The 26,257-nt window shown below is 35.3% G+C and overlaps 4 protein-coding genes across 5 annotated transcripts; 1 reads left to right on the top strand and 3 right to left on the bottom strand.

Annotated features, from left to right (window-relative positions):
• Nucleotides 1–20: 20 nt before the first annotated feature.
• Nucleotides 21–2,468, bottom strand: LOC131658041 (uncharacterized). Its single transcript, XM_058927378.1, has 5 exons — nt 1,865–2,468; nt 1,725–1,782; nt 1,341–1,661; nt 337–1,253; nt 21–250 (listed from the first exon to the last, which is right to left on the bottom strand). Exons 1-5 carry the CDS (start codon nt 2,466–2,468, stop codon nt 21–23), a joined length of 2,130 nt encoding a protein of 709 aa, XP_058783361.1.
• Nucleotides 2,469–3,444: 976 nt separating this feature from the next.
• On the bottom strand, nt 3,445–4,410 carry LOC131658040 (uncharacterized). The gene is made up of 5 exons (XM_058927377.1): nt 4,386–4,410; nt 4,173–4,306; nt 3,857–4,066; nt 3,704–3,757; nt 3,445–3,624 (listed from the first exon to the last, which is right to left on the bottom strand). Exons 1-5 carry the CDS (start codon nt 4,408–4,410, stop codon nt 3,445–3,447), a joined length of 603 nt encoding a protein of 200 aa, XP_058783360.1.
• Nucleotides 4,411–5,015: 605 nt separating this feature from the next.
• On the bottom strand, nt 5,016–6,129 carry LOC131658039 (uncharacterized). The gene is made up of 4 exons (XM_058927376.1): nt 5,992–6,129; nt 5,476–5,743; nt 5,282–5,372; nt 5,016–5,184 (listed from the first exon to the last, which is right to left on the bottom strand). The coding sequence occupies exons 1-4, from the start codon at nt 6,127–6,129 to the stop codon at nt 5,016–5,018; spliced, it is 666 nt and encodes a 221-aa protein (XP_058783359.1).
• A 6,813-nt stretch (nt 6,130–12,942) lies between these two features.
• Nucleotides 12,943–25,907, top strand: LOC131661391 (histone-lysine N-methyltransferase ASHH2-like). 2 transcript variants are annotated; one of them, XM_058930921.1, is made up of 18 exons: nt 12,943–13,154; nt 13,393–16,145; nt 16,349–16,559; nt 17,238–17,404; nt 17,636–17,715; nt 18,561–18,692; nt 18,782–18,898; nt 19,846–19,938; nt 20,054–20,131; nt 20,458–20,514; nt 21,293–22,013; nt 22,091–22,146; nt 22,434–22,513; nt 22,658–22,740; nt 22,852–22,931; nt 24,061–24,140; nt 24,473–24,518; nt 24,681–25,907. In XM_058930921.1, the coding sequence occupies exons 2-18, from the start codon at nt 13,490–13,492 to the stop codon at nt 25,752–25,754; spliced, it is 5,811 nt and encodes a 1,936-aa protein (XP_058786904.1). In that variant the 5' UTR covers nt 12,943–13,154; nt 13,393–13,489; the 3' UTR covers nt 25,755–25,907. The 2 variants fall into 2 exon arrangements, with proteins under 2 accessions (XP_058786904.1, XP_058786903.1); XM_058930920.1 differs by having other exon boundaries at nt 16,346–16,559.
• Nucleotides 25,908–26,257: the final 350 nt, after the last annotated feature.

Here is a 26,257-nt window from a genome sequence, read left to right as displayed (position 1 = left end):
TTTGGATAATATTTAGAACATTACCGATTTCTCATACAGCGTGAATCAGGCCGCGAAAGACCGCACGGTCCATGAATCATATGGGATTTCACCAGTGCGTATAAAGCAGGATGAATTTCAGGATCAGGAATCTCTGTGCAAATTATGTTATCAATGTCGGACGGAGTTGGATACTTGCTTTGGGGGTGCAAGAAGATCAAAATGTGTGCATGGGGTAAGCCTCGCTTTTGAAACTCAATTGTATACATAACTGCATATGTTAGTCATAAAGAACTGGTAAATGTGAATAATAAAGAAGAGTTAATAGTTAGAAAGTTAATGGTGTGGAAAACTTACATGCCATAACTTTTCCAAGAATATGTTTTTTTGTTAGGTCAACCATAAGCTCTTTAAACTTGATGTTGAAAACTTTAGCAACAATGTCTGGCCTATCATGGGGTTTTAAGTTTTTCGGGGACAGCAACCGTGTAATCTCAGGCCAATTTGGGTTGCATGTGAACGTGATAAACAAATCTGGGAACCCCAATCTGCTTGAAATGGCCATACCATCGAAGTACAGTTGATCCATGTACCGTTTGCTTCCCACAAAAGAAGAAGGTACAACAACACGTTTACCTTGTTTGTTACCTGGATTCTTTTCTCCCTGGTCACACCTTTGTTGCAAATTATTGTATTTTCCGACCCTTAACTTTGATTGATTATTTCGTAGCCAATTGAGACGTTCTGATTCCATCATAGCGTAACCATCAACCAAAAATTGTTGAAAAAGTTTCCTTGAGTACAATAATGTTTTAGGTTCATCTGTGCGTTCTTGGAGACGAAAACACAGCCAATCCTTGATAGATTGCCTATTCTTCCTTGTAACAGTTGTCTCATCTCGATACTTGTGAAGGATATTATTCCGGTAACCGTCTTCACCGTAGCAAAAAATCAATGGGTATTGATATGAAAGATAACTTGGATTGAATTCATCAATTCTTTGTAATTTACCACTCCGGTATTGGACCACAAGGTCTCTCATTTCACCTGTGTCAACATCTCCAACAATAAGGGCAGCAACCTCCGCAACAGTCGGCATATTATACACACGACCATCGTCATGTCTATCACTGATAAGTTTCAGCCTTAATTCGACGTATGGATTGGCCTTAAACATATCACGTGCCATTCTAAATGCTTTCACAAGAACATTGTTATCATCCAACATCCTCTTTAACTTAGCTACAATAGCTGTTTCAATAGATGTATTGTCCCTGAAAAACATAATAGCAAACATGGCATTATTCGTTTAAGCAATAGGTAAAACAGAAAGGTAAATGTTGGAATAGAATCCTCATTACTTGAAACAACGCATTCTATTTGTAATTTCGTGGTCAGTGTCGTAAATGTACAATTGGGCATATTGTGGTAGTGCACCCTGCAGTGGTACAAGACTGCCTATCCGGTGACATGTTTGACCGTGAAGGCGCATCGTTGGAGGACCTCCTCCCTTGGGAATGGTGGTGTCAAATTTCATCCCCGGAGATGTAAAAGAAAACATTGCATTGTATGTTCTTATATTGGCCTGAAAGTTCTTGCTCTCAGGATCAGTTTTGTGATGAAGTAACTTTTCTAACAGTAAAGGTGGTTGTTTCATGTATGGTAAAACAATTTTACCGCTCCTGCAACACAATTCGAATTTTGGAACATTGGTATGTTTTCTCATATTTTTGCACTCTGCATACCACATGCAAGCTTGGCAAATTAAACATTCCCACACCGGGTCACCAATGTCAGAATAAGCTGCAGAAATGATAAAAATTCGTAACAAATGGGTAGCAATTTAACCGGATATAATGTCAAAAGAAGTTAAATAGCAACTTACACTGGTTGTGTTGATCAAGAATATCATGAGGTTCCATGGAATCATCTGAATCAGAGTTGTGTCCAAATGAGTCGCAATCTTCAGAATCTCCATTGGAATCATCGGAGGAATAACTTGTTCTACTTACATTAGGATTAGGATAGGAACCATAATGTGGATTTGTTATATCAGGAGGAGTGTGGGGATTGTTAAGAGCAGCAGGGGTTGTAATGAGTAGTTGTTTTTGGGTGAATCTTTGCCGCTTGCTGATGTTTGATGATTCACCTACATGGAACGATGGAGAAGTGTCTGCATTGTTGAAACGGTTGAACAGATTCACCCTATTGGCAGCAATAATTCTTGATCTTTTTTTGTTTTGCAAAATGTCCAAATGCCACTGAGATGGTAGAGTGTGGGAGTCGTTAGAGTTAGTGGACTGGAGAGGATATCTTGTTGCAGTGTCCCTGGAACAGCCGGGCAATGTCCCAGCAGTAGGTGTTGATGTTGGTTCGTTTTCTTTGTTCTGGCCCAGGTTAGAGAGTTTCTTTTTTGACAACAAAAGCCTCCTCCTTTTTCTTGCAAGAGTTGTTGTGGAATCATGTCCATTAAAGGAGTTACCATCCATTGAAATTTAATAAGTTGAATTGAAGAAGTTGATTGTATGAAATGTAGTTTAAACCAAGTGATGGATGTACGTTGATTATATTTGAGAACAGAAAAAACCAGACATGTCAATGCTTTGGACTAAGGAGGGAACCATTTGTTCCTTATTCAAAAAAAAAAAAAGAGGGAAAGAGGATTACATTTTTGAAAAAGCTGGGAAAATTTCAAATTTGAAATTAGGGCAGTTTTAAATAAAAAAATGAGTTGTGTTCAGAATATCCTCTACATAAGAAAACAAATTAAGGGAAAAAAATTGTTAAATAAAAGTAGCACCAGATTATAGGCTGTAGCAGGCTGTACTTTTTCACAATTTCTTGAATCATTGTGCAGGTATGAAGCCTAATCGATGGAAGTGTGACATGAAAGGGGGCTACCTTTCCACAAAAGCAGATAGCAAATCAATTGACTCAAGTAAGTGTCTAATAAATTATTATTTAAATAAGTTGTACTACTTGATACAAAAGTTAAAGTAATTTTAATAGACATAATTCTCTGTATCCTCGTTTAATATTCTTTATTAAGTTAGAATGTAGCATATACTTTTCCTGTGGTTTCCCAAAATTTTGAGGCAGAAGTAAAGTAGCTCTTTGTGAGATGCTGAAGTACATAATTATATTAGCCTGATACGATATATAAAAGATATAAAGTTTGGGAATTGGCTGTCTCATTGATACAAATATATGCAGCACTGATTCGTGAAATAGAACTACAAAAAAATGCAGTCGAGTAATTTTGTTAAAACATCAGATAGTAAAGTAATACCGAAACCATACGTTACATTGGATTCACAGTAGTATGATACTGTAACATTAGCTGCGTTAATCGAACAGTAGTCGAATATAATCCTTATATAATATGACCCTAATTAATAGCCAAAATGTTATATTACAACAAAATATGTAGTTTCAAAATAGAATCCTTCCATAAAACATTATAAACTATTTTTCAATATTCACCAATTTCCTAATGATTCTGGTCGGTTTCTTAAGTTTAGTGGAAGACAAATCTCCTTCGCTGTGTGTTGTATGACCTGTAGATTCAATGGATGGATCGGGGCTCTGTCTTTTAGCCGTAGGTGTGAGTGGTTCACTGTGCAATTTGGAAGTTATTTCAGGATCCTGCAGTTAAAAAGAAGTGAGAACGAAGTAAATTGATGGCGGTAAATAAGTGGCATTTGTATAGGACTTAAAACCACACCGTAACAATGTCTGAATCATCAAGAGGAACAGCCTCATCAACACTCTCTTTGATCTAAAAATTAAACCAATAAAAGAAATTCAGAAATAAAACTCGACATGTATTCAACTAAATTAGAAGACAAAGTTAGACACAGCGCAAGACAAATGTTACATGGTTCACAGGGGCGGAAAGCTGTTGTGTATTAACTGTAGTTGCATCCACCCATTCAGCTTTTAGTTGATCCACAATAGGTTTCTCTTTCACTAACATGATGACCGAGCAATTAGACCAATCTGGTTTCCACTTGACTTTGAAGGCAAGCTCCTGATCCAGGAGCTTGTCAAGTGCCAGTGGAAAATCGAGGGGATCAAATATTCCAGCCTACATAAAAATAAAAATATACACCGTATGTAATTATATGCAGTAATTATACACCCCTGTTGCACCAGTATGTTATCAAAATCATCAGTGAAATTTTAGTTGCTACCTGAAACATGGTTTCGCGCATATGAGCAGCCGAGACTTCCAATAGTTCTTCACTCTCCTTGTCCCACAAAACAAACTTGCATTTTGTACCAGCATGAAGAACACCCACCTCTATTTTATACCTAAGCTTGTAGCCTTAAAAATGTAAGTTCAGATTGCACAGACAAAAATGGTGTGAAAAACAGTTGATATGAAAAATTATTGGCGTTTAGACCTGAAAATGGCAGTTTCAGTGTCATGTCCCTTGACACACTTGTAGGGAGGTTTATCACCAGTCACTTTGTTCGGGCATTCATGGCATGCCTGGTAGTACCAGCCATATTTTGAGGCAAAGATTTTTGTGATTGTGGCAACCGTAGCACAAAAAGTGGTCTGAGTTTACAAAACGGCGGTAAACAGAAGATCAAATGTAATAACAGTTAGACTATATATGATAAAAAAAAAATGAAAGATTAGTACGTCTTTGAGTTTAACGATTTGCTCAAGAGGAAGAAGAACAGCATTAGACAACAATTTTTGGGTAGGTGATTGGCGAGAACTGTATGAGTTTTGCGACCTTCCCTGAGACTGCTGGCTGCGAAGTCCCGAGACAGCCACTATAGTATCCTGTGTAAGCCTAAAGACGAAAATAACATTGTCAGAGTTAATTAAGAAGGATGATACAAAGTGCAGGATATTGTAATAAACCAAGTCAGGACATTTTAGCAAATTGTTTGATTGTTTCCATGTCTTCATTAATAGACACTTTGGTGACATTGTAAGTATTGGTAACAAATAGAGGATATTTGCCTGAAAAGACAAAATAAGTTAATAAGAATATGTACTTCAAAACCTAAAACACACGTTATGAACCGTATGAACCAGTATGGGAGTAATTTATACCAAAAGCTTCTTTGACTTTGGCATATTGAATCATAATCACAACAGGAATTGCAGTATCGACCTGCTGTTCAACGTAGTTGATAAACTGCACCGCGTACGCCTCCCATAACGTAACCGTTATAGTGTTGTTGCTACAGAAAAGAACATTTAAACTACGATATCAGTAAACATATAAGATATAAAGGGATACCATTAACATGTATGAAAGGTAACAAACAAACTTTAAACCTCAAGTCGCGAATGACAAAGTTGACCTGTTGCTTTTTACTTCCCACCTGGACCTGTGTGTACCCAATTTCATCAACCACTCCGATAACATCTGTACAGGTCATTGGGAAAACGTGCATCAGGTTAAACCAAATATGAGATGCAGAGTTCTATATAGAATATCAGATTGTATGAAAACGTAAATAGAGTTTAACCTAAAAGTTGATCTTTATTCCATTTCCCAGTTAAAATATCAAGGAAAGGAGTGAGCCTGCAAGCCTTTTCCTGAATCTGATGTACATTTCTATCCCCAACTTTTGTCCCACCAGTAAATTTAAGGAGGTACTTGTGAGCAGAAGGTTTGAACAGCAGATCATTCAGCTGAACTTGGAAGTTTGCAATAGTGTAAGTATCATTAACAACAAACAGCGAATCAAAATTCTGCCTATAAATGGGAGGTACGATAACATGAATATCACTTCCCTAAAAAAAACAAAAGAAACAAAATCCATCAATATCAAATAAATCATAAGAATGCTGCCCACATCAAGCGATTACAAACACAAATAATACACTTTTTAACACCTCCATGCAACCAAATATAAACCTATTAGAACAAAGGCACACGCTTTACACAAAAGAAATGAGGAATCCAAAATATAGCAACTCACGAACAGTTTATATGAAACAACAAAAAAACAATGGCTTTTCGCAAAAATGTTGAAACTAACCTCAGAATCATAAACAACCATCTCGAAATGTTCTTTGTTGTTAGAGATGACACTCCATTTGTGATGTATTTTAACAGCAACTTTCCAAAGTTCCTTTTCATCGTTAATATCAGAGATCTTTTCCAACGGTCGTGCCATTTTATTGGCTCAAGGTAGGGTTCAAACAATGGCTACAGTTCGGTTCGCAGAAGAAGTTTTCCAATGGTTTTTAGGGTTTGAAACGTAGAAGTTGAGAGAAAGGTGAGTGACAGAAGAGGAAGAGGGAGAAAATCTCCAAGATTGCATCTGGGATTGTGATTAGAAAGCAACATTGGGAGTAAGGAAAACCTGAAAAAGGGTACGGTTTGTGTTTAGAGGAGCAACTTTCCTCAACCATTTCGGTTACATCACAAACAATAGGACAAATAGTACATTAGTTGACCAATAGAGAGAGCTGCAACAGAAACTAATAGTTTGATGATAACCAAAGTCAGAATTTAGTCCCAAAAAGTAATATTTGGACTCATTTTAACCCTCAATTTCATAGGTGGCATTTTTTAAGCAAAGGGCATGTTGGTCTTTGCCAGGTACTTGTATTTTCTTATTTTATAGATTTTTGTCCAAGTCTCAATTTCAATAAAATATAAAATATTTATTATGAAAGTCGAATATTTTACTTTAAAAAAAGTTAAGATGTTGTATTATCATTTAATAATAAATTAATTTTTTAATTTTTTTAATATTAGAATATAAGATAGCACAACTCATTTAAATAAAATTAAATAATTTTTTATTAATTAAATTGATAATAATAATTATTTTATATTTGAATGATAAAATAAAAATAAAGATAAGAAAGTGGTAGAAAAAAATGACAAAGAATAAAAAATAAAATTAAAAGACTGAGAGAAAAAATGTGTATTAGTAAATTAACATAATTTTCTCTAAAAAGAAGACATTATAAAAAATAAAATAAAAAGTTTATTTTAATCAAACTGAAAATATAAAATATTTATTTCATAACAATGAGTTAAAAGTTTAAATTAATAATTTTTGGCAAAATACCCTTTTTCGTCCCTTAACTTTCACTCGGGGTCCATTTTGGTCCCACAATTTTTAAAAAGTTCACATAACTCCCTTATCTTTTAAAATGGTGCCACATTTATCCTTCCGTTTGGTTCCGTTAGTTGTCTCATTATTTTATCATAAACGTGGCATTACGTGGCATTTTAAGAGTGCCGATGTGTCAAATACAGTATTATAGGGTTATTTTCTCATTTCCACTAAGTACCATTTTCCAGAATACTTCATTTCTCTTGTCCATAGAAGACGAAAAGCTCGAAGAAACTCTGAGTACCCTTCTCGTCTGTGCATTGCAATCTGAAGGAATAGCGAGGATTGACACCACTGAATCACAACAGGTATGTCATTTAGGGTTCGTATTTATGTTTCGTATCTAGGTTTCGTTTTTAGGGTTCTCTTTTAGGGTTCGTGTTTAGGGTCCGCTTTTAGGGTTCGTAAATCAGGGATTGTTAATTTAGGGTTTGTTTGTTCTGATTTAGGGTTATTAAAGCACGAATTTTATTTAGGGTTTGCTTTGCTTCAGGTGTAATGGACGAGTTTCTGAATTTAACCATTCACCATAGTGGTGGATTCGTTGATATTAACAATGGTCTGTATGAAGGAGGAGACGTTGCAAAGTTGAGAATAGATGCAGATACGTGGGGTTATTTTGAATTTGTTGGTGTTCTTAAGGAATTAGGTTATAGAGAGTTTGAGAGAATTTGGTACAGAGATCCTACTTAAGGCATGCTTGAATTAGTTGATGATAAAGGAGCCTTAGATATAGCTGATCTTTATAGGGTGCACTTAAAGGTTGACATATATATTCAACACACAGTAGCTCAGCCAGAATTTTCTGATATTCCTATTGAAGCAGAAGAGTTAATGTCAAAAATTAATGAGGAATTTGCTGGTCTGGATGAAGATAATGTTGTGAGGGCAGAAGATAATGTTGTGATGGCAGAAGATAATGTTGTGAGGGCAGAAGATAATGTTGTGATGGCAGAAGATAATGTTGTGAGGGCAGAAGATAATGTTTTGATGGATGATGACAATGTTGTGAGGGATGAAGAGACTATTGTGAGTGAAGACTGCACTGCTGTGAAGGATGGAGAGAATATTGTGAGGGAAGATTGCACTACTGTGAGGGAAGATTGCACTACTGTGAGGGATGAAGAGACTATTGTGAGGGATGAAGAGACTATTGTGAGGGAAGAGGTACATACTGTGAGGGATGAGGACAATGTGGGTGAGGTGAATGATGGGTCTACTACTGATAGTGGAGATGATAGTGCTGATGAAAATTATGAGAGTGCTATGGAAGTGGGATTTGATGATTCATCTGATGGCTTTGAAGAATTAGAGGAAGAAGATTTGGATGATCTTCTTGAAGATCTAGAGGGGGAACAAAGCAAACAACAGTTGGATAAAGATGGTTTGGAAGAGGAAATAGCAAATGATAGTGAGGAACTTGAAAGTGGTTGTGATAGTGAAGAAGGTGATGTTAAACATAAGAGTTACCCAATGTTTAATGTGAAGAAGGACATGGCAGATTATAAGTGGGAAGTAGGAGTGTACTTTAGGTCAAAGGATGACTTCAAGGAAGCTATAACATCATATGCTGTGCAAAGTGGAAGAAATATGAGGTTTACAAAGAATGACAAAGTGAGGGTGAGGGTTAAATGCAAGGATGGGTGTCAATGGGAAGCATATTGTGCTAAATTGCCAAATGAAGAAACATGGCAACTAAGGAAATTGGTTGACAAGCATGAGTGCAGTAGAGAGTATAATGTGAAAATGTTGACCACTAAATGGCTGAGCAAGAGAATTCAAAACTCTCTGAAAACCAATCCAAGGATGAAGATTAAGGACATAAAGGCAAAGGCTCAAAGGAAGTGGAATGTGGGTGTTAACAAGACTAAGGCTATAAGGGCAAGATTTAAGGCTAGAGACATGGTGGATGGATCTTTCTTAGGGGATTATACAAGGATTTATGATTATTGCCATGAGTTGCTAAGAGCTAACCCAGGGTCTACTATCAAGATTAATGTTGATCCAGTCCCAGATGGTAGTGAGGACCAAAGACCATATTTCAAAAGGCTGTATGTTTGCTTTGCAGCATGTAAGGAAAGCTTTAAGTTATCTAGGCACATCATTGGTCTAGATGGTTGCTTCTTAAAGGGGTTGTGTGGTGGCCAAATTCTAGCTGCAATAGGGAGAGATCCAAATGACCAGATGCTTCCAGTTGCATTTGCAGTTGTGGAAGGAGAAAACAGGGATAGCTGGACCTGGTTTTTGCAGTTGCTGATTGATGACCTAGGTGGTCAAGAAGAGTGTTTGACATACACATTCATCTCAGACCAGCAAAAGGTCATGGTTTATTTTGTTTGTGCAGAATTATGTCTTTAGTATCACATTACACTTTTTCATTGATGCATTATATTCTTATGTGAATTTTCAGGGTCTACTACCAGCAATGGATGAACTTTTGCCAGGTGTTGAACAAAGATTCTGTGTGAGGCACCTTTATAATAACTTCAGGAAGAACTATCCTGGTAAAATGTTGAAAGATGCTATTTGGAAAGCTGCAAGGTCAACCTATGTACAAGCTTGGGAGGACAGGACTGATTGTGAAATGCAGTAGATGCAAAAAGTCAGGGCACAACAAAGCTACATGTAAGGTGATAGGGCCTGCACAGCCAACTACTCAACAAACATCACAACAAATTCCTCAAGGGCCTGCACAGCCAACTACTCAACAAACATCACAAGTAACAACTTCACAGCCAGCTACTCAACAAGTTAGTGCACAACCAGCTACTCAACAAAGTCAACCAGCTTCTCAGACATCCAGAACAAGACAAAGTCCTGCAAAAAAGGCAACAACAAGCAAGGCAAAAAAGCTGGGTGTGAGAAGGCCACAGACTCCTTGGGTACCACCAGGACCAACCACAAGACTAGGTGCATCAAAAATTGGGCCAACAACTAGGAGGACAACACCAACAAAGAGAGCCTCATTCAAGAAGAATGTCTAGCACTTTAGATTTTATATTAGTTATTTAGCACTTTTGGAACTTATTAACAATTATGGTTTTATGTAATTTGTCTGGTAATTTGTCTGGTTTTATGCACTTTTGTAATGTTTGGAATCCTAACTGGTGTATTATAAGTACTCTGCAAGTCTAATGTATCTTTTGAACCTCTATGGCACTTTTGTTTAATGTGATGCTCTGTTCTGGTTGCATTATAAGCATTTTGTTGTGATACTCTGTTTTCAAAATTACAACACTAAACTGAACTGGTACATAATTCTGAACTGGTACATATTTCTGAACTGGTACATAATTGTACATAATTGATACATAACTGAACACAACATAATGCTTTCAATTTGTTCATAAAACTGGTACATAACTGGTTATAATTGGTTCATAAGACTGGAAAGCTGATTTATACACAATTGATACATAATTGAACACAACATAATGCTTTCAATTTGAAGATTAAACCTGGTACATAACTGGTTCATAAAACTGGTACACAATACTATTTCACTAACATAAAACCTAATCCTTAATAAAACAGGTTACAAACAAAATTATGATAATCATCAAGCTACAACATTTTCCATATTTCATCATCTTCTTCAATTGACTCTGTATGTGATCAGTCTCTTTCTTTATTTCTTCAGTTGACAATCTAATTTTGGCAAACTCCTCTTGTATGTGTTCAATATTCTTTCCAATCTTCTCCAACCTAACCATCATGATTTGCCCATTGTTTTCTTCAGATTCTTCGCAGAACCACTCGAAAAACCCACACCCGGGATGATCAGGCCCCTACATGTCACACACCCTCATGTTCAATTTCATAAATCTAATAAACCAACACTATAAATTAACACTCTGTGAAAAATAACGTACCTTAAAATGAGGACACCCTCAAAATTGTCTTCCAAAACTCTTAGTGGTCTTTGCCCTTCTTAGAATGGCCTTATCTCCACAGTAGCAAACTTGTTTCCATGGCAGTTCCGACTTCGTACCAAGCTGAGAGATGAAACTTTCATGGCTTCCTTGTAACATAGTTGACGAAGAAGTGGACGATTTCATTGTTCTGGATTCAGATAAACCCTAGCAGCCCGTAAATTATTCTCACGATGGTGTTTATTCAACAAACCCTAGCCCCCAAATTGATAAGAATTCGTTTTCCAGAAGTAACATTCCTTTTAATGAAGGAGAAGAAGATCCAGGTCATACGCCACGCTGGCAACTCTAAACGGACGTTTCAATGAAATAGACGGAAAGGATAAACCTGACACCATTTTAAAAGATAAGGGAGTTATGTGAACTTTTTAAAAATTGTGGGACCAAAATGGACCCCGAGTGAAAGTTAAGGGACGAAAAAGGGTATTTTGCCATAATTTTTTTAATTTTTAACAATAAAGGAAAATATATTAAAAACACATAATTTGTTTAAGCAAAATAAAATAAAATGACTATTATAAAATAGTATATAGGTGATTAAAATAATTAATATAAATTGTTATCTCTTTTAATATGATATAATTTATTTTTATTTTATATTTCACACATTTTTAGCATTTGAATTTGATAATGAACAAATCGAAGAAGAAAAGTGAAAACCTCATAATAAAAAATATTCCTCTCAAATTAAGGAAAAAAAAAAGAGATAATAAATAATTATAAACATTATATTATATCTCAATTTAAGAATAATTAATTATATCAAATTTAATTAGCATTTTTCTATCTAGTAACTCTATTATTTTAAAATTTATCTATAATTACATATATTTTTCAAAATTTATTTTATATATATATATATATATGTATATATTAAAATTATTAATTTATAAATATTAATAACTTTGTTATAAGTATAAAAAAATATTGTCAAATTGAATTAAACTATAGATTCAAAGTTTTTAATTATTTAATTCAATTAACATATATTAATTGAACTATCTTACCTAATTAAAATTTATTATATTATATATTTATCATCTTTAGACCTCAATCCTATGTAATGTATATCGAATAGTATCAGGTAGTTTTTTTTCGGTGTCATGTTGTTCGATTTTGTTATTTTTACGTGGTTAGAAACAGATTGGTAATCTTATTATCGAATAGTATCAGTTAGTTTTTTTTTTCGGTGTCATGTTGTTCAGTTTTGTTATTTTTACGTGGTTAGAAACAGATTGGTGTAATAACATTTTGTAATCTTTCAAGTATGTCTTGTACTTGCAGGAAGGTTTATTTGTTTGTAATATATCTTTTAATTTTTTATTATTAATTCAATATTATTTTTAATTTATTAAATTAGGTTTTTTGAAATTATCAAAAAGTTTTCTAAAATTTTATGTCTTTCTATTTTGTCGTTATTTAATCAATATTTTCATTAATTGTAATGACATATTTATTTTTAAAAAATACTCTTTTCTTTGACTTTACATTTTTATTTTCTATCTTATGAAAGTACTAAAAAATATAATATTATTTTCCACTTTTGTAAAGTTTCTTTTCGTTTTACTTTTTTTTCTATCTTTGTTTCAATAACCATCTAATATAAAGTGCAAAAAAATGAAAAATAAATATTCTTAAATTAATATTATAAAAGACTAAATTATGTTTTCTTCTAGAAGCTAAAATAACATTTCATTCAAAACAATGTTATTTACTTATATGGCAACTATTTAATCATAGTAATTGATTTAATATTAATTTTTTTTTTTTATGAATTTTTCATATATATCCAATTAAACTCTCTTTATAAAAAAAATAAATCAAACTCTAATAATTAAAATTGAAATAAAATATAATAAAATAAAATAATAACAAATCGCAGAAAGATACACCGGTCTGATACAAATTGTATTCCCTTAATCTGAAACCCTATTTTTCTATTTTCCTGTTTTTGTTTTTCAATAATTTTGTTTTCGTTGAAGTCACCACACCAACCATCCCTCTCTCAAGTAACCCTTTGCGCGCGACGGAGACTCAACTCTCTCCTCGACCAGAGGGAAAAGATTTTTTTTTTTTATTCTATTTTTATTTTTCACAATTTCATTCTTCATTATCCTCAATCTCCTCAATTCTCACCAGGTATATCTTCAACAATTTCAATCTTCAATTTTCTTACTTCAATTTTTATTTTTATTTATTTTCCCCAAATTATTAGTATTGTTGTCGTTATCGTCGGCATTATTAAATTCTGAAGCTAGGGTTTTATTTTTATTCGATTTTTATTTCGATTTCGTCTCTTTCCCTGCTTGCAGAGGTTCTCAGAATGATGATGTTACTTTCTAGGGTTTTCATTATGTGCTATGATTTTTATTTGCAGGTAGTGTTAATTCTTCAAGCTCATGCATTGTGCTACCTCAGGTGGTGATTGTTGTTTTTGTTAATCAGAGAGTGAAGTAGATTTGTTTGTGATTGGAATGGGCTCATGTGGTGAACCTGCAGCTGTTGGTGATCCTGTTGGATTGTCTGTAATTGAGCAGCAGCCTTTGAACTCGGGGTTTCCGGAGTCGTGTTCGGAAGATCCTTGTAATGTTTTAGACCTTGATGGTATGGCGGATGGTTTTATGGGAGAGGGGCATGTGGGTTGTTCTGGAAGCTTTGTTGATGTTAATACTGAGGGGTCTGGAGATGGTTTGAGGAATGAATGTGAGATTGATGATTTGTTACAGTTGGAGATGGGTGCTGAAGATGGTTGTCGGAATAGTTTGGGGGTTTGTTCCGAGGAAATTGACGTTTCCGAATTTATAAGTGATGGACTGCTGCACTCGGAGGGAAATTTTCAAGAGGAAGGTAAGGTTGACCTGCCAAATGATTTGCAGAAGGATTGTGGCGAACAGGGTGAGCAGAAGGATGAGAAGAGTGTTGTTTTACCATTGGCAGGAGATGATTCGGAAGCTGTGGAGGATAAAAACGACAGTGGTGATTTGATAGCAAGGGCTGTCAACTGTGTGCTTGGTGCTGGGCATTCTGACGTTTCCCTTGAGTCGGATTTCATGAGAGATTGGCTAGTTGATTGCATCCAAAAAGATGAGCCAGAGGGGCTTATGAGAAATGCAGAGAGCTTGCCGAAGGTTGAAGAAAATTGTGATTATGATGGTTTAGATGGGATGGAAGCCAATTCTTGCTGGCAGATATCTTCTTCGTTGGATGTGGAAGTGCCGTCAGGTGCTTTATTTGTAGACACAAAACTAGAAAGCACAAGTGATAAGCTGCACGATCAAAAAAATGGCGTGGATTGTGACAGTGCTTGCGAAGAAAAGATAAGAGCCACTGTTGATAAAGAAATCACTGATGATTCACGTGTACAATCATTGCCGTCACCAGATTTTCATAGGACCTCGAGGACTTCACCTGTAGTTGATTCACTATGTCAGCCTACCTCGCTGGATCCAGGGAATGAATTGAAGAATGACATATTGCAAATAGAAGATAATTTCTGTATATTGAAGGATAGTTCTGCAGATGCAACTGGTAACTCTACCATTAGAAAATCATTTTGTCCAGAATCAGGACAGTCCTCTTCTGTTTTAATCACCAGTAGCTCTCCAAAGGATGTGCCAGTTCTTCTATCCAAGGGTAACGATGTTTCCATCAAGGATACTTGTGCTGTAGACAATCCTGGACAGACAAATAATGATGGACAAGAAGCTGTTGAAGTTGATTGTATCACTGAAAGCATACTGTTACCTTCTCAAAGTAACAGTCAAACAACCAAATTTGGTCGTAATACACAAACCAGAAAGGCTTCTAGAAAATCCACAAACAAAGCCAGTGTAACACATCCAAGCGGGGGTATGAAGTTAAATTTAGAGGCTGCTAGGAAGAAAAGAAGTTGTTTATCCAAACCAGCTAGGTCTTCTGCCTGGGGATTACTGGGGAATGTTGAACAGTTTTTTCAGTATGAAAATGAGCTTGATGTTAGTGAAGCCATGTGCCAGAATGTTGGAAAGGCTAGAAACAACTGTCAAGGTGGGAAAACAACTAAGAATGGTACAAGTTCTAGCTCATTAAATTCAGTTCCAAAGGATAATGTTTCAACTTCAACTACTCGTTTTCGTCTGAAGATCAAGTATGGAAAAGAAAATGATTTAACGGGTTCTGCTTCCTACAAGGGGCCTGATTCAGGTTCTCAGAAAGTAACCAGCAAATCTGCTGATAAACTTTCCGTAGTGTTGGCTTTAAACAGTTTAGAGCCATTCAGAAAAGACCCAGACAAGGATTGTGTGGTTCTAAATGGACACACTGTAAATAGCCAGTTAGAAAATTCTAAAATAACAGAAAAATCAGAAGGGGATGTAGAGGAACCATGTCATGCAGTTCCTCCAGAGAGAGTGGTTGAGGCATTAGTTAAGCCAATTAATAATTCAGCCATAGATCCCGGAACATCACCTGATTCAGAAGTTATTGATTCAATTCCTGAAGTCCAGGCTGGAGAAAGACATGAAGATGTAAATGTTTATGTGTTAGGTTCTTCTAATGAGTTAAATTCTAATTTGGATGTTACCTTCCGGAAGAGAGGGAAGAAAAAAGACAGCCTTATTGGTTCAGGCAATTGTATCACTGAGGATGGATCGCATGGTCAACCAGGTAATAATGGAGCTATGCATTCAAAAAACCATAGACAGAAGAACTGTAGTGATGTGGTTAGCTCTCTAGAATTGTCTACTTCCACTGAGCTAAGCAAATCTATAAAGAGTAAAGAATTGGCGGCAAAATCATTGCCCCTCTCGGGAGAGACTGTACTCGGAGGTTCCGCTAAGGGTTTGAAAGTTCAAAGTCACGTGACAGTCAAGACAGTTGGCAAAACATCTGGTGATCATGAAGTTTCTGAATTCAAGGGTTCTGAGGATTTGCCATCTTCTACAAGACCTTTGGGTCGTAAACTACCTAAAAGTCTTGAACCTACTAGTAAATTTAGCAAGGCCAAAACCAACGCTTCTGACTCGACAAGCAGGAAAAAGACTACTACTAGACGCAAGGAGAAACAGAAAGAGCCAGTTAAAAAAAGTGAAGTCAAGGGAAAGGGCCTCTCTCTCAAAGTTACACGTGAAGTGGAAGATTGTCCTCATCCAGGTAATTTTATATGTCAGACAGCCTGCACCATAATGTGATATTATTCTTGCATTTGGAATCATCTTTGATATTCCTTTTTTAAAAAAACGTTCGATGATGTTCCTTGATTCCTTCTTGACCGTCTAATTGTTGCTTTCTAGTGTTGTTATTTCTTAATCTCACATGTTGCTTGCAAATAAATGTTTTTCGTGTCATGTCAGCAGATGTAGATGGAAATCAAAAGTTGGACGCCGTTGTAAAAATTAATCCCAGTGACAACAGAGTATCAGTCAATGCAGACATCATACCTGGTTCGGGTTTGGGAGAACAACCTCAGTCACCGCGTAATGCATGGGTGAGTTGTGATGATTGCCATAAGTGGCGGCGGATTCCAGCTCTGCTTGCAGATCGGATTGATGAAACTAACTGCACCTGGTATACAATCTTCCTTTCATATTAGTTATTATCCATTACCAATTTTTTGTAATTCTTGAATAGAAGCTGAAGAGAAAGAATATGATATAAACATATATTTTTTATGATACAGTTAGTTTTAAAACAAATGTTTTTCATGTAACTCTTGCTTCTAACTAATTGACTATGGAACATCAATTGATGTATGGGTTATTGGTTTTATATTGGGCCTAGCTCATCCTTATGAAATCGGATTGTAAGGTGAGTGAGACAACTCTTTATAAACTCATTTTATACCTTATTGGTATTTAATGCGGGACCCAGGGTTTTTCCTAATACACCCCCTTCACGCTCCTATTGGGGTTTTTGCTTTAGATATAAATGATGGGTGGCTTGATTGATTGATTCCGATGCCATATTAGGTTTTATATTAGGCCTAACTCATCTTTGCAAAACCAGCTTGTAAGGTGGGATGCCACTTTTAATAAACGCATTTTAGTCCTTATCTCTATCCAATGTGGGTCTTGGGATTTGTCCCAATATGGGTTTCAATTACAATTCTTAATTATATAGGTCTTGTTTTGTATTTGCAGTTAACTTGTTTTTACATAGAGGTACATTTGGTAAATACTTTTTACATAATATTCCCAAATTTTAATTTATTAACTTGTTCTTGTCATGGGTGATTTTCTTTTGAAGGACTTGCAAGGACAGTGGTGATAAAGCGTTTGCTGATTGTGCTATTCCTCAAGAAAAATCAAATGCAGAGATTAATGCAGAATTAGGATTATCATATGCATCTGGTGAAGAAGATGTACGAGACGACTCCAAAAATTATAAGGAATTGGAATCTCGACTACCAATGGGTGTGTGGTATTAGCTAGAAAGTGTTGTTGTTGTTATTATTATTATTATTATTATTATTATTATTATTATTATTATTATTATTATTATTATTATTATTATTATTATTATTATTATTATTATTATTATTATTATTAACAGAATTAACATTGAAACTAAACTATTCTAGCCTCTTAGAAATGTCATTTAATCTTCCTTGCTGTCTGATACACACTTTGCTTTTTGCATTGCAGTTTCCCAAGGGTCATCTTTCACCCACATTTCCACCAACGAGTTTCTGCACCGCAATCCGAAAACTCATACTCTTGACGAGGTCCTAGATTGTTCTAACTTTTTGTTTGTTACATGTAATCATCATATTACGTTATTGACCGAGTTCAAAATAGGTTTTAGTATACATATGATCATGCTGATGTACTCTCTCCGGACTCAAATATTAGTAATAAAAGTCATTTTTGATCTCAGATCTACTCAAATTCCTTACTTCATCATATTTAATATTATATCGTTCCAAATATCCTTTAGCTAATGCTCGTAGTTTCAAGAATTCACTTATGTTTTTGATTATACCAATACAATTAAGAGAAGTTAGATTGTTAATTAACTTTCTTAATTAGTATGTAATCAGTTAATTCGCTTATATATGAGTATATAAGTAGTATGTACTTAAATGTCAAAACTGGTCAAGTTGCTTTGCTTCTTAGATGAGCAAATGTTCTTTATTTTTTATTTATATGTGCATTCTTTTTATATTCTTCTCTTCCTTTCTTTCTAATTTCTCTCCTTTTAAAAATAGTTATAAGTTTCCTCTCTTTTAATAATACAAAGAGCATACACTTTAATATTCCTGAATTCTTTTGGACTCTCGTGTACAATATGATAATGGATGTGCATTGCAGAGAATGGAATGGATTATTGGCCCTCCATTATATATGAGGATGAGTTGTATGCTTTGAATAAGTAATTTAATTACTACATATATGGGACTTTCTTATTTTGCTCTCACATTAGTTGCCGATAGCTTTAATTTTACATTTTGTTTAAGATTTATACATACAGTCATGCGGGATATCTCATAAGTTTCAATTAAGCTTTCTGAATTTGCAAATTTGCGCATCAATTTTATATCGATTATTGAGTGTACCTCTGAACTTGTAGGTAATGGTTTGCCATTGCGAGCCACCTCCAGAAGGCAAGTTGGGATGTGGGGATGAATGTCTAAACCGGATACTTAACATTGAATGTGTGGAAGGAACTTGCCCATGTGGGGACCGTTGTTCTAATCAGCAGGTTTCTAAACTAAACATTTTCCCTCTAAAATATACTTGTATCAGGCCTTGCCAAAGAGCATGATTGTGATTTTAAATGTTCAATTTCAGTTCCAAAAGCGCAAGTATTCCAGACTGAAATGGTTTAAATGTGGGAAAAAGGGTTATGGACTGAAGGCACTTGAGCGGGTACCGAAAGGCCACTTTATTATTGAATACGTTGGAGAGGTGACTTTGACAATATTATTCTTCCTTTCTGTTATCTCTATACTGATGTAATAATTTTACATATTATTTTATTTTAATGTACCAAATATTGACTTTTAAGGCGGAACCTCATAATCTTATAACTCATTGGTCATTTGTGGGTTGGTTATATATTTTAGCTGAAAATTTTGGGGAAGGAAGAATTAACGTTATCTTTAACAAAGTCATAGGTAAAAGTCAAGTTATAACTGTATTGCTTCACTTCCTCATTTCTTTCTTTCCTCCTTCGATATTGTTGTGAATTCTATCCTCCTGAATATTTCTTTTTGGCGCTGGAAAAAATGTGACTTCATGTTGTTGATCAACTGAGTCATATTAGGAATTAGTTGGGAGTGTACTAGTTTGGTTTGGGTTGATCACTACCGATATTCTTCACTGGGATTAAGAATGGATATTATTGCCTATTTTTTTTTTTTTTGAGCTATTGAATTTATTCTTTAAATAGTGGTGAAGAGCCATTACAAATTTTGGTTGAATAGTGTGGCCAGAGAATATTGTATTGATCCCTACTGCACTCACAGATGTGAAAGGCTTTTGGGCTTGGATTATATACAAATAACACATTTGTATTGAATTTAACATATTACAAGTATTAGCAATAGATTAGCTAAGATGGGTTTGGTCTACTTAAAATCAGTATAACCTAATCTGATAGCCTGTGTATCTAGGCTAGGGCCAAAGAATAGCTTATGTTTAACTGTGGGTATTTTTCTTGTAAGGAAAGACCGGGAGGGGGTTTTCTTTGCAGAGTGATTCATGTTTATTTATTTATGATACATTATTATGCCTAATAGAGTTATCGTTTGTCTTGCTCTTCTACGCAGGGATATCATGCAATAAGTTTATTTATACATGCATTGATGATGCATACCTTTGTATTCATAATATCTGATTCATGTTTCAAACAGGTCCTTGATAATCATGCATATGAGGAGCGTCAAAGAGAGTATGCTTTGAAGGGTCATAGACATTTCTATTTTATGACCTTGAACGGCAGTGAGGTATCACTTTATCCTACATCTGCATACTTAACTTGAAACAACTTCATTTGTTTTTTATCTAAGAAATCTTTAATTTGTTACTTCTATTTTTTAATTCACATCTCTTTATTTACAGGTGATAGATGCAAGTGCAAAAGGAAATTTGGGGCGTTTCATTAATCATAGTTGTGATCCTAACTGTCAGACAGAAAAAGTGAGTATTATTTTCTCTAACTTCTTTGTTGTTTTCTAGGATGAAAAAAATGTCGTATTTGAGAAGCTTAATTCTCTTTGCAGTTTCATTGGAAAATATATTCATGCTATATTAGCGTACAAGTGTATATGAAATTTTAAGACATGCATCGCTGTACTGTGATTACTGTCATCATCTTGGGTTCTTTCCTATCCATAATGGGCAATATCTATTTTTTTTCTTCAGAATATATCCTTAATGTATTTTTGTACAGTGACTGGACCATGAAATTCATAATTCTCTTGTTTACGCATCAATTGACATCGATTTACATCTTTTTTCAACAGTGGGTGGTTAATGGGGAAATCTGTATTGGATTGTTTGCATTGCGGCATATCAAGCAGGTGTGCTTTCAACCTCTGATATTACTTTCATGAATAGTTCTTGGTTAATTCCATTAAATTTTGTAGCTCTGTATTTTTGAATTTTTTTTGCTGTTGTTTTTAAGTTGTTGAGTCTTTGTATTAGTTATGTCAACTTATTTTCCTGTATGCTTGTCTGTTTTGCATCATGATTATTAATCACGCAGGACAATTTGAAAATGTTTACTTTCAGACTAGGAGTCCGAAAACAATTAAATTTTACACCTCTCCTCTACCTGTGAAATAATATGAATGTTTGGTCAGTTGAGCCAAACTTATTCCACAGAAATGCTTAATTGAATTGAGAAAGTCTTTGATCAATGCTTGTTGCACTTTCTCTTTTATGCCTGTAATTTTATAAAGTCAAGTTGTTTGAACATTCCATTCTTACTAGAAATTTCATGTATATTTTATTTCTTACTTGTCCTGGCCAATGCTATTTAGTACCCTGATTATGCTTTCTCCTTTTTTACTTTTATTTTTTAATTTGCGAGAGTGAGAGAGAGAGAGATAAGTGTCCGCTTCATGCGTAGATTAACCATATTTGTAGATATATGTAAATTTGTTTCCAATCCATAATCATTTGTGAACATTATTAGGTATAAAACAATTCATGCAGTTAATAAAATAGATCTACAAGGGGTTTCTTAGCTTATGAATTTGGAATATGAAACTTAGCTGTTAATTCCTTTCTTTGGCTGTAAGCATGTACGGGAATTATTCTGTGTCAAGCTGATGTTTTTATGTCGACCTTCCCCAGGATGAAGAATTGACGTTTGATTACAACTATGTAAGGGTTTCTGGTGCTGCTGCTAAAAAATGTTATTGTGGCTCACCTAAATGTCGAGGTTATATAGGTGGTGGTGATTCACTTAAAGATGAGCTTATAGTTCAAGGTGATTCAGATGATGAGTTTCCTGAACCATTGATGCTCACTGAAAATGGTGAAGTTGAGGACTGCACACGTATGCCCAAGTACTATGATAATGTCGATACAGAATCTTCTAGGCGTTCATTTACAGACATGGATGTATTGGACAAGTCTGCAACTGCTATAGATGCAGATGGTTCTCCAGAGAAAGATAGTTCTATGAACCATGCCTCTGCTGTTTCCCTGTTGCACAGTTCGGTTGAAGTGGAAGACTCAAAAGGCAGTTTACCATCTTCTGATCGAATAGAAGAAATTTCCCAACAAATGGAGGATACAACAAGCAAACCCATGCCAGCTGTCAGCAAAGTATTGTCGAATTCTACTGATAGTAGAGAATCAAAGTCTGAAATGGTTGAAGGCGGAAATGGTTTTTCACAATCACATCTGCCTGTGAAAACTCCTCAAAGAAGTGCTTCTGGTAAAAAGGCTAAAGTCATTGCTAATGCTGCAAATGCCCTTACAGCTGAGGTGGCAGCCAATCGATTGCCAGTGTCATCTATCAAACACAAAAAAGTAGTCGAAGGTTCTTCCAATGCACGGTTTGAAGCAGGTTTGTCATCCTTAATTAGTATGGCAACATGGTTATTTAAGCAGGTTATAATGGATAAACCTTTTCCTTAACTGCAGTTCAGGGGAAACTTAATGAGTTGCTGGATGGAAATGGGGGAATAAGCAAAAGAAAAGTAAGTACTTTATGCATGCAGGTTCTGGTGTGCTTTCTTGCAGTTTCATATCTATGTTCTGTAACAAAGCAAGAAACTTCTACCTTACTGCTGTAGTATTTTAATTTTACGTTGGTAGTATAATCAATTATGAGAAATAGTTTGTGTCTTTTGTCATATTCCCTTCAATTTTGTTTCTTGATGCCTTATTAGTGGAGGTATTATTGGACTTGTTACCTTGCCAGTTTTATGGTTTCTCAGTTTGCATCATTAATCATTTGACTCACCCCACCGCTTTCTTGTCACAGGATGCCACCAAAGGCTACTTGAAACTATTGCTTCTCACCGTGGCTTCAGGTGATAGAATTAATGGTGAAGCAATTCAGAGGTCATCTCTTCTCCTTTATCCTCATAATTAGTTTACTCTTCCTTCATTAAGCATATTTATAGTTAAACACACTTATTATAGACTTGTTCAATGTTTAAGGACATATACATGATCGCTAAAAGAAAATAAATCTATTTGTTGCAGCAATCGAGATCTTTCCATGATCCTTGACGCTCTTCTGAAAACAAAATCTAGAGCCGTGCTGAATGATGTAATTAGTAAAAATGGTAATCTATATTTGTTTAGCATTTAATGAAGACTTTTTCCCATATATCGGGAATATGAGACCCATCACACCTTTGGCTGTTTTGTAAATTAACTAAAGTATTGGCTTTCAGGTTTACAGATGTTGCATAAGATCTTGAAGCAGTACAGGCAAGACTTTAAAAAAATTCCAATACTCCGAAAGCTTCTTAAGGTACTTAGATTGGAATCTACTCATATTTTTGTTCCTAAGGGAGAGTGAGGATTATTTTAAATATTTATTGCTTGATTCAAGTTTTGGGAAGTTAGAGGAGGGGAGGGGGAGCAATATCTCTCCCGGTCCAAGAGAAGAACCTGCTTAAAATTTTGACTCAAGTGTCCTTTTAGTGTTACTTTTAATATTTGAAAGTTGAAAAAAGTAAATTTACACTTTCCCTCCATTAAAATCTCTCCTTTCACCTCGTTGAACCTAACGTAACACAAATCCCTCCGCTACGCTCTCCTTCCCTCCTCTCTCCTCCCCCTATTGAACCAAACAAACCCCAGTATTACATGTACATCCCATAAACAACCCCTAGGATTACGTGTACATCCTTCCATTTCAAATGATTGCGCTGCACATTGTTGGATCAAAAGTTGTCTATGGTATAACTCTATAGTAAAGTCTGTGTTGTGAATTTGAACTTTTGTCATGTTTTCTATCCTTACATAAGATTTCATAATAGACATTATTTGTGTGGGGTCACTTTGGTTCTAAGGTGAGATACAGGGACAATAATACTATACTTTTGTTTCATTAATTTTTTAGAGATAAGTGCTCCATGCAGTGTAGTTTATCTTCTAATTTTATAAACCCTTGTGATATGTGTAGTTTTACATCTAATTGGGTGTGTGCCTTTCCTAATGCCTACTAAATTGGGGAGGTTTGCGGAGTGGTTGGAAACAATATTTATGTTGACATTGTCGTTGTCTTTCTGAATATAATTTGTGTTATATTCACTCTTCATGAATTTGTACGATGCTGTTTGAAATGGTCATTTAAAGCTAGCGTGCAATTTGTAACTGTGGTTCAATGCCCATATTTTGATATTTGTGTGATGTTTATGCCATTTTTTTCTATCATTTTAGATGTTAGCTAATCTCCTTAGTCATTGATTTTTAATGTTAAAATATGGTAAATATTCTCTTTGGGGATATATTTGATTTGACCATCATCCTATACTCTTCACTATGTTGATAGCTGGCTGGTAGATCCTAATATTTTTTTTGCTTTCTTCTTTTTTACCTCTAAATGGAGGATTAAGAGATTATAGAGCATGCGCCTAAACAATTTTCTTTTACAGGTCTTAGAGTACCTGGCAGCAGGCAAGGTTTTGACACCGGAACATATCAAGAGTGGCCCTCCTTGTCGTGGAATGGAGAGGTCAGGGAATTTCAAATTTACCCTTCTCAAATTTATTAAAGCTATTCAAAAAATTGCTGAATCAGTTAACAGTTTTAAATTTGACTTTTTATTCATTGCCTATTTTGTTTGGGCTATATTATGATTGGCACAAACTACAAATACATGTTTTTTAAGTGCTTAGAAGCATGACACGTGTTACTTTAGTGTTTCCTTTTCCATGTTATGAGACAATTTCTAATGATTTCTCCCTGCCAATTCATTACACTATTATCTTTGGTGTAACTCAATTGAAACTATTCTATTTCTCTCTAAGTTTCTATTCTTTTACTAACAATTGGTTTCATGTTCAGTTTTAGGGAATCAATGCTGTCTCTGACAGAGCACGATGACAAACAGGTATCGCCATGACCCACCTATTGTAAATTGATATATTGATTTCAGCTTAGTCGAGTAATGTGTATAATTCCCAAAATATGCTGTTTTTTTATTATTGTTTTTTAGTCAAAATGTATTAATGGGTAGGGGTTTGAATATTTTCACTCTTGTTTGCACATGTAGGTTCATCAAATTGCTCGAAGCTTCCGAGACAGATGGATTCCAAGACATAGCAGAAAACGTGGCTATATGGACAGGGATGATAATAGGGAATCTCACAGAGATTTCAACTGTAACAGATTTTCAGTATCTCATAATCATAGGCAAGAACAGCGAGTAAGACCTAAGGAAGCAATTGATTGTGGTCAGCAGTCAAAGCCTGTGACAACTTCAACTTCAGTAGATGCTGGTGCCCAGGAGAGTTGTTCTACACTGTCTTTGGATGGAGTTGAGATCAAGGGGGAGAAGAAACGCAAGCGCAAGAGCCGATGGGATCAACCGGCCGAACCAAATTCATATTCTGATGCTGTTATTGGCTCTACCAATGAAAGCCTCAATGAAGAAATTCCACCAGGGTTTTCATGTCCAATACGGTCATTAAACAGTGCACTAAACTCTGGTGGTCCTGTTTTGCCAAATGCAAGTCATCCTGGATGGCCCTCTAGTTTGGTTACTGGTCAGCCAAAACAGAAATTTAATTCTCGTTTGCCTGTCTCATATGGAATGCCATGGTATGTTGCCCAGCAATATGGAACTCCTCATGCTGAAATCAAAGGGGGTTGGGTCACTGCTCCTGGTGTGCCTTTCAACCCATTTCCTCCATTACCCCCACATCCACGGGATATCAAAGACTGTCAGCCTTCTAATACTGATGGCATGGAAGTTGATCAACCTGCTGAAGTTAAGCAACGGGAAACCGATGGTCTGGTTAATTGTTGCTCAGAATCAGATGATACGACTCCCAGCACAACTGGTGCTAAGTTTGAAGACACAAACCTTGAATGCAATAATGATAAACACGACCCCAAGCGATTGAAGGGTGACTCCAATGATTTGGGAAAGAATGACTTTAGACAGCAGAAATGGAATAATTCAAAAATACATCGAACATGGTTCAAGAGGAATGCAGGAAAATGTAATGGGAACAACTCTAGTGGTGATGTGTGCAGTGTAGATGTAGGAGATGTATTAAAAGAATCAAAAGTTAATAGTTATTCGAAGGATGCAAACTGTAGAGATGAGACAGGTGGGAAATAATATTTATTAGTATTCACAACAGCAAAAACATTACTATTCACAGGAAAAAAAGAAATTGTTTTTTGTTTTCTTTTTTCATCTATATACATTAATGTATGATCAATTCATTTGTTTCTGGATCTATTATTCAATGAAAATTCATTTGTTCCTGGATCCATTATTCAATGAAAATTTCATTCAATTACAGCATTCCTCCTTCACTTTATAGGATGCATTGTATATTTCAAATGAGAATTTTGGTCCATGATGAGCTAATTTTGTGATAAGGCTGATGACTATTGACATGGATTATTCTATTTATAATATATCAATGGTTGTTAGAAACATGTCTGTCTGTGGAGGAAAGCAAACTTGTTTGAACCATACTACTCCCCACTTTCTGGACTGTACTTAGAGGCTCCTGCTCTTTTGGATACCGATCTCCCCGAGCCTTCAAGAGGTAGGTGTTTCTATAGACTTGCATAATTCTCTCAAAAAATAGAAAACCTGTGACTCTCCCTTCG

The sequence above is a fragment of the Vicia villosa genome, linkage group LG3, assembly GCF_029867415.1.
Source record: "Vicia villosa cultivar HV-30 ecotype Madison, WI linkage group LG3, Vvil1.0, whole genome shotgun sequence".
In the NCBI taxonomy this organism is placed as follows: domain Eukaryota; kingdom Viridiplantae; phylum Streptophyta; class Magnoliopsida; order Fabales; family Fabaceae; genus Vicia; species Vicia villosa.
This window is presented reverse-complemented; position numbering and strand designations above follow the sequence as displayed.

What these genes read in the sequence shown, in the direction of transcription:
- LOC131661391 (XM_058930920.1), top strand. Translation starts at nt 13,490, where the DNA reads ATGGGCTCATGTGGTGAACCTGCAGCTGTTGGTGATCCTGTTGGATTG. An exon ending in ACCGTTGTTCTAATCAGCAG is followed by an intron (nt 18,693 to 18,781) that starts GTTTCTAAACTA and finishes GTTCAATTTCAG; the next exon opens with TTCCAAAAGCGCAAGTATTC. An exon ending in TGATGTAATTAGTAAAAATG is followed by an intron (nt 22,741 to 22,851) that starts GTAATCTATATT and finishes ATTGGCTTTCAG; the next exon opens with GTTTACAGATGTTGCATAAG.
- LOC131658039 (XM_058927376.1), bottom strand. Translation starts at nt 6,129, where the DNA reads ATGGCACGACCGTTGGAAAAGATCTCTGATATTAACGATGAAAAGGAA. An exon ending in GAATAAAGATCAACTTTTAG is followed by an intron (nt 5,373 to 5,475) that starts GTTAAACTCTAT and finishes TGACCTGTACAG; the next exon opens with ATGTTATCGGAGTGGTTGAT. An exon ending in TTTGTCATTCGCGACTTGAG is followed by an intron (nt 5,185 to 5,281) that starts GTTTAAAGTTTG and finishes TCTTTTCTGTAG; the next exon opens with CAACAACACTATAACGGTTA.
- LOC131658040 (XM_058927377.1), bottom strand. Translation starts at nt 4,410, where the DNA reads ATGACACTGAAACTGCCATTTTCAG. An exon ending in ACTGAAACTGCCATTTTCAG is followed by an intron (nt 4,307 to 4,385) that starts GTCTAAACGCCA and finishes TACATTTTTAAG; the next exon opens with GCTACAAGCTTAGGTATAAA. An exon ending in ATGATTCAGACATTGTTACG is followed by an intron (nt 3,625 to 3,703) that starts GTGTGGTTTTAA and finishes TTTTAACTGCAG; the next exon opens with GATCCTGAAATAACTTCCAA.
- LOC131658041 (XM_058927378.1), bottom strand. Translation starts at nt 2,468, where the DNA reads ATGGATGGTAACTCCTTTAATGGACATGATTCCACAACAACTCTTGCA. An exon ending in ATTTGCCAAGCTTGCATGTG is followed by an intron (nt 1,662 to 1,724) that starts GTATGCAGAGTG and finishes ATTGTGTTGCAG; the next exon opens with GAGCGGTAAAATTGTTTTAC. An exon ending in TCTTGGAAAAGTTATGGCAT is followed by an intron (nt 251 to 336) that starts GTAAGTTTTCCA and finishes TAACATATGCAG; the next exon opens with TTATGTATACAATTGAGTTT.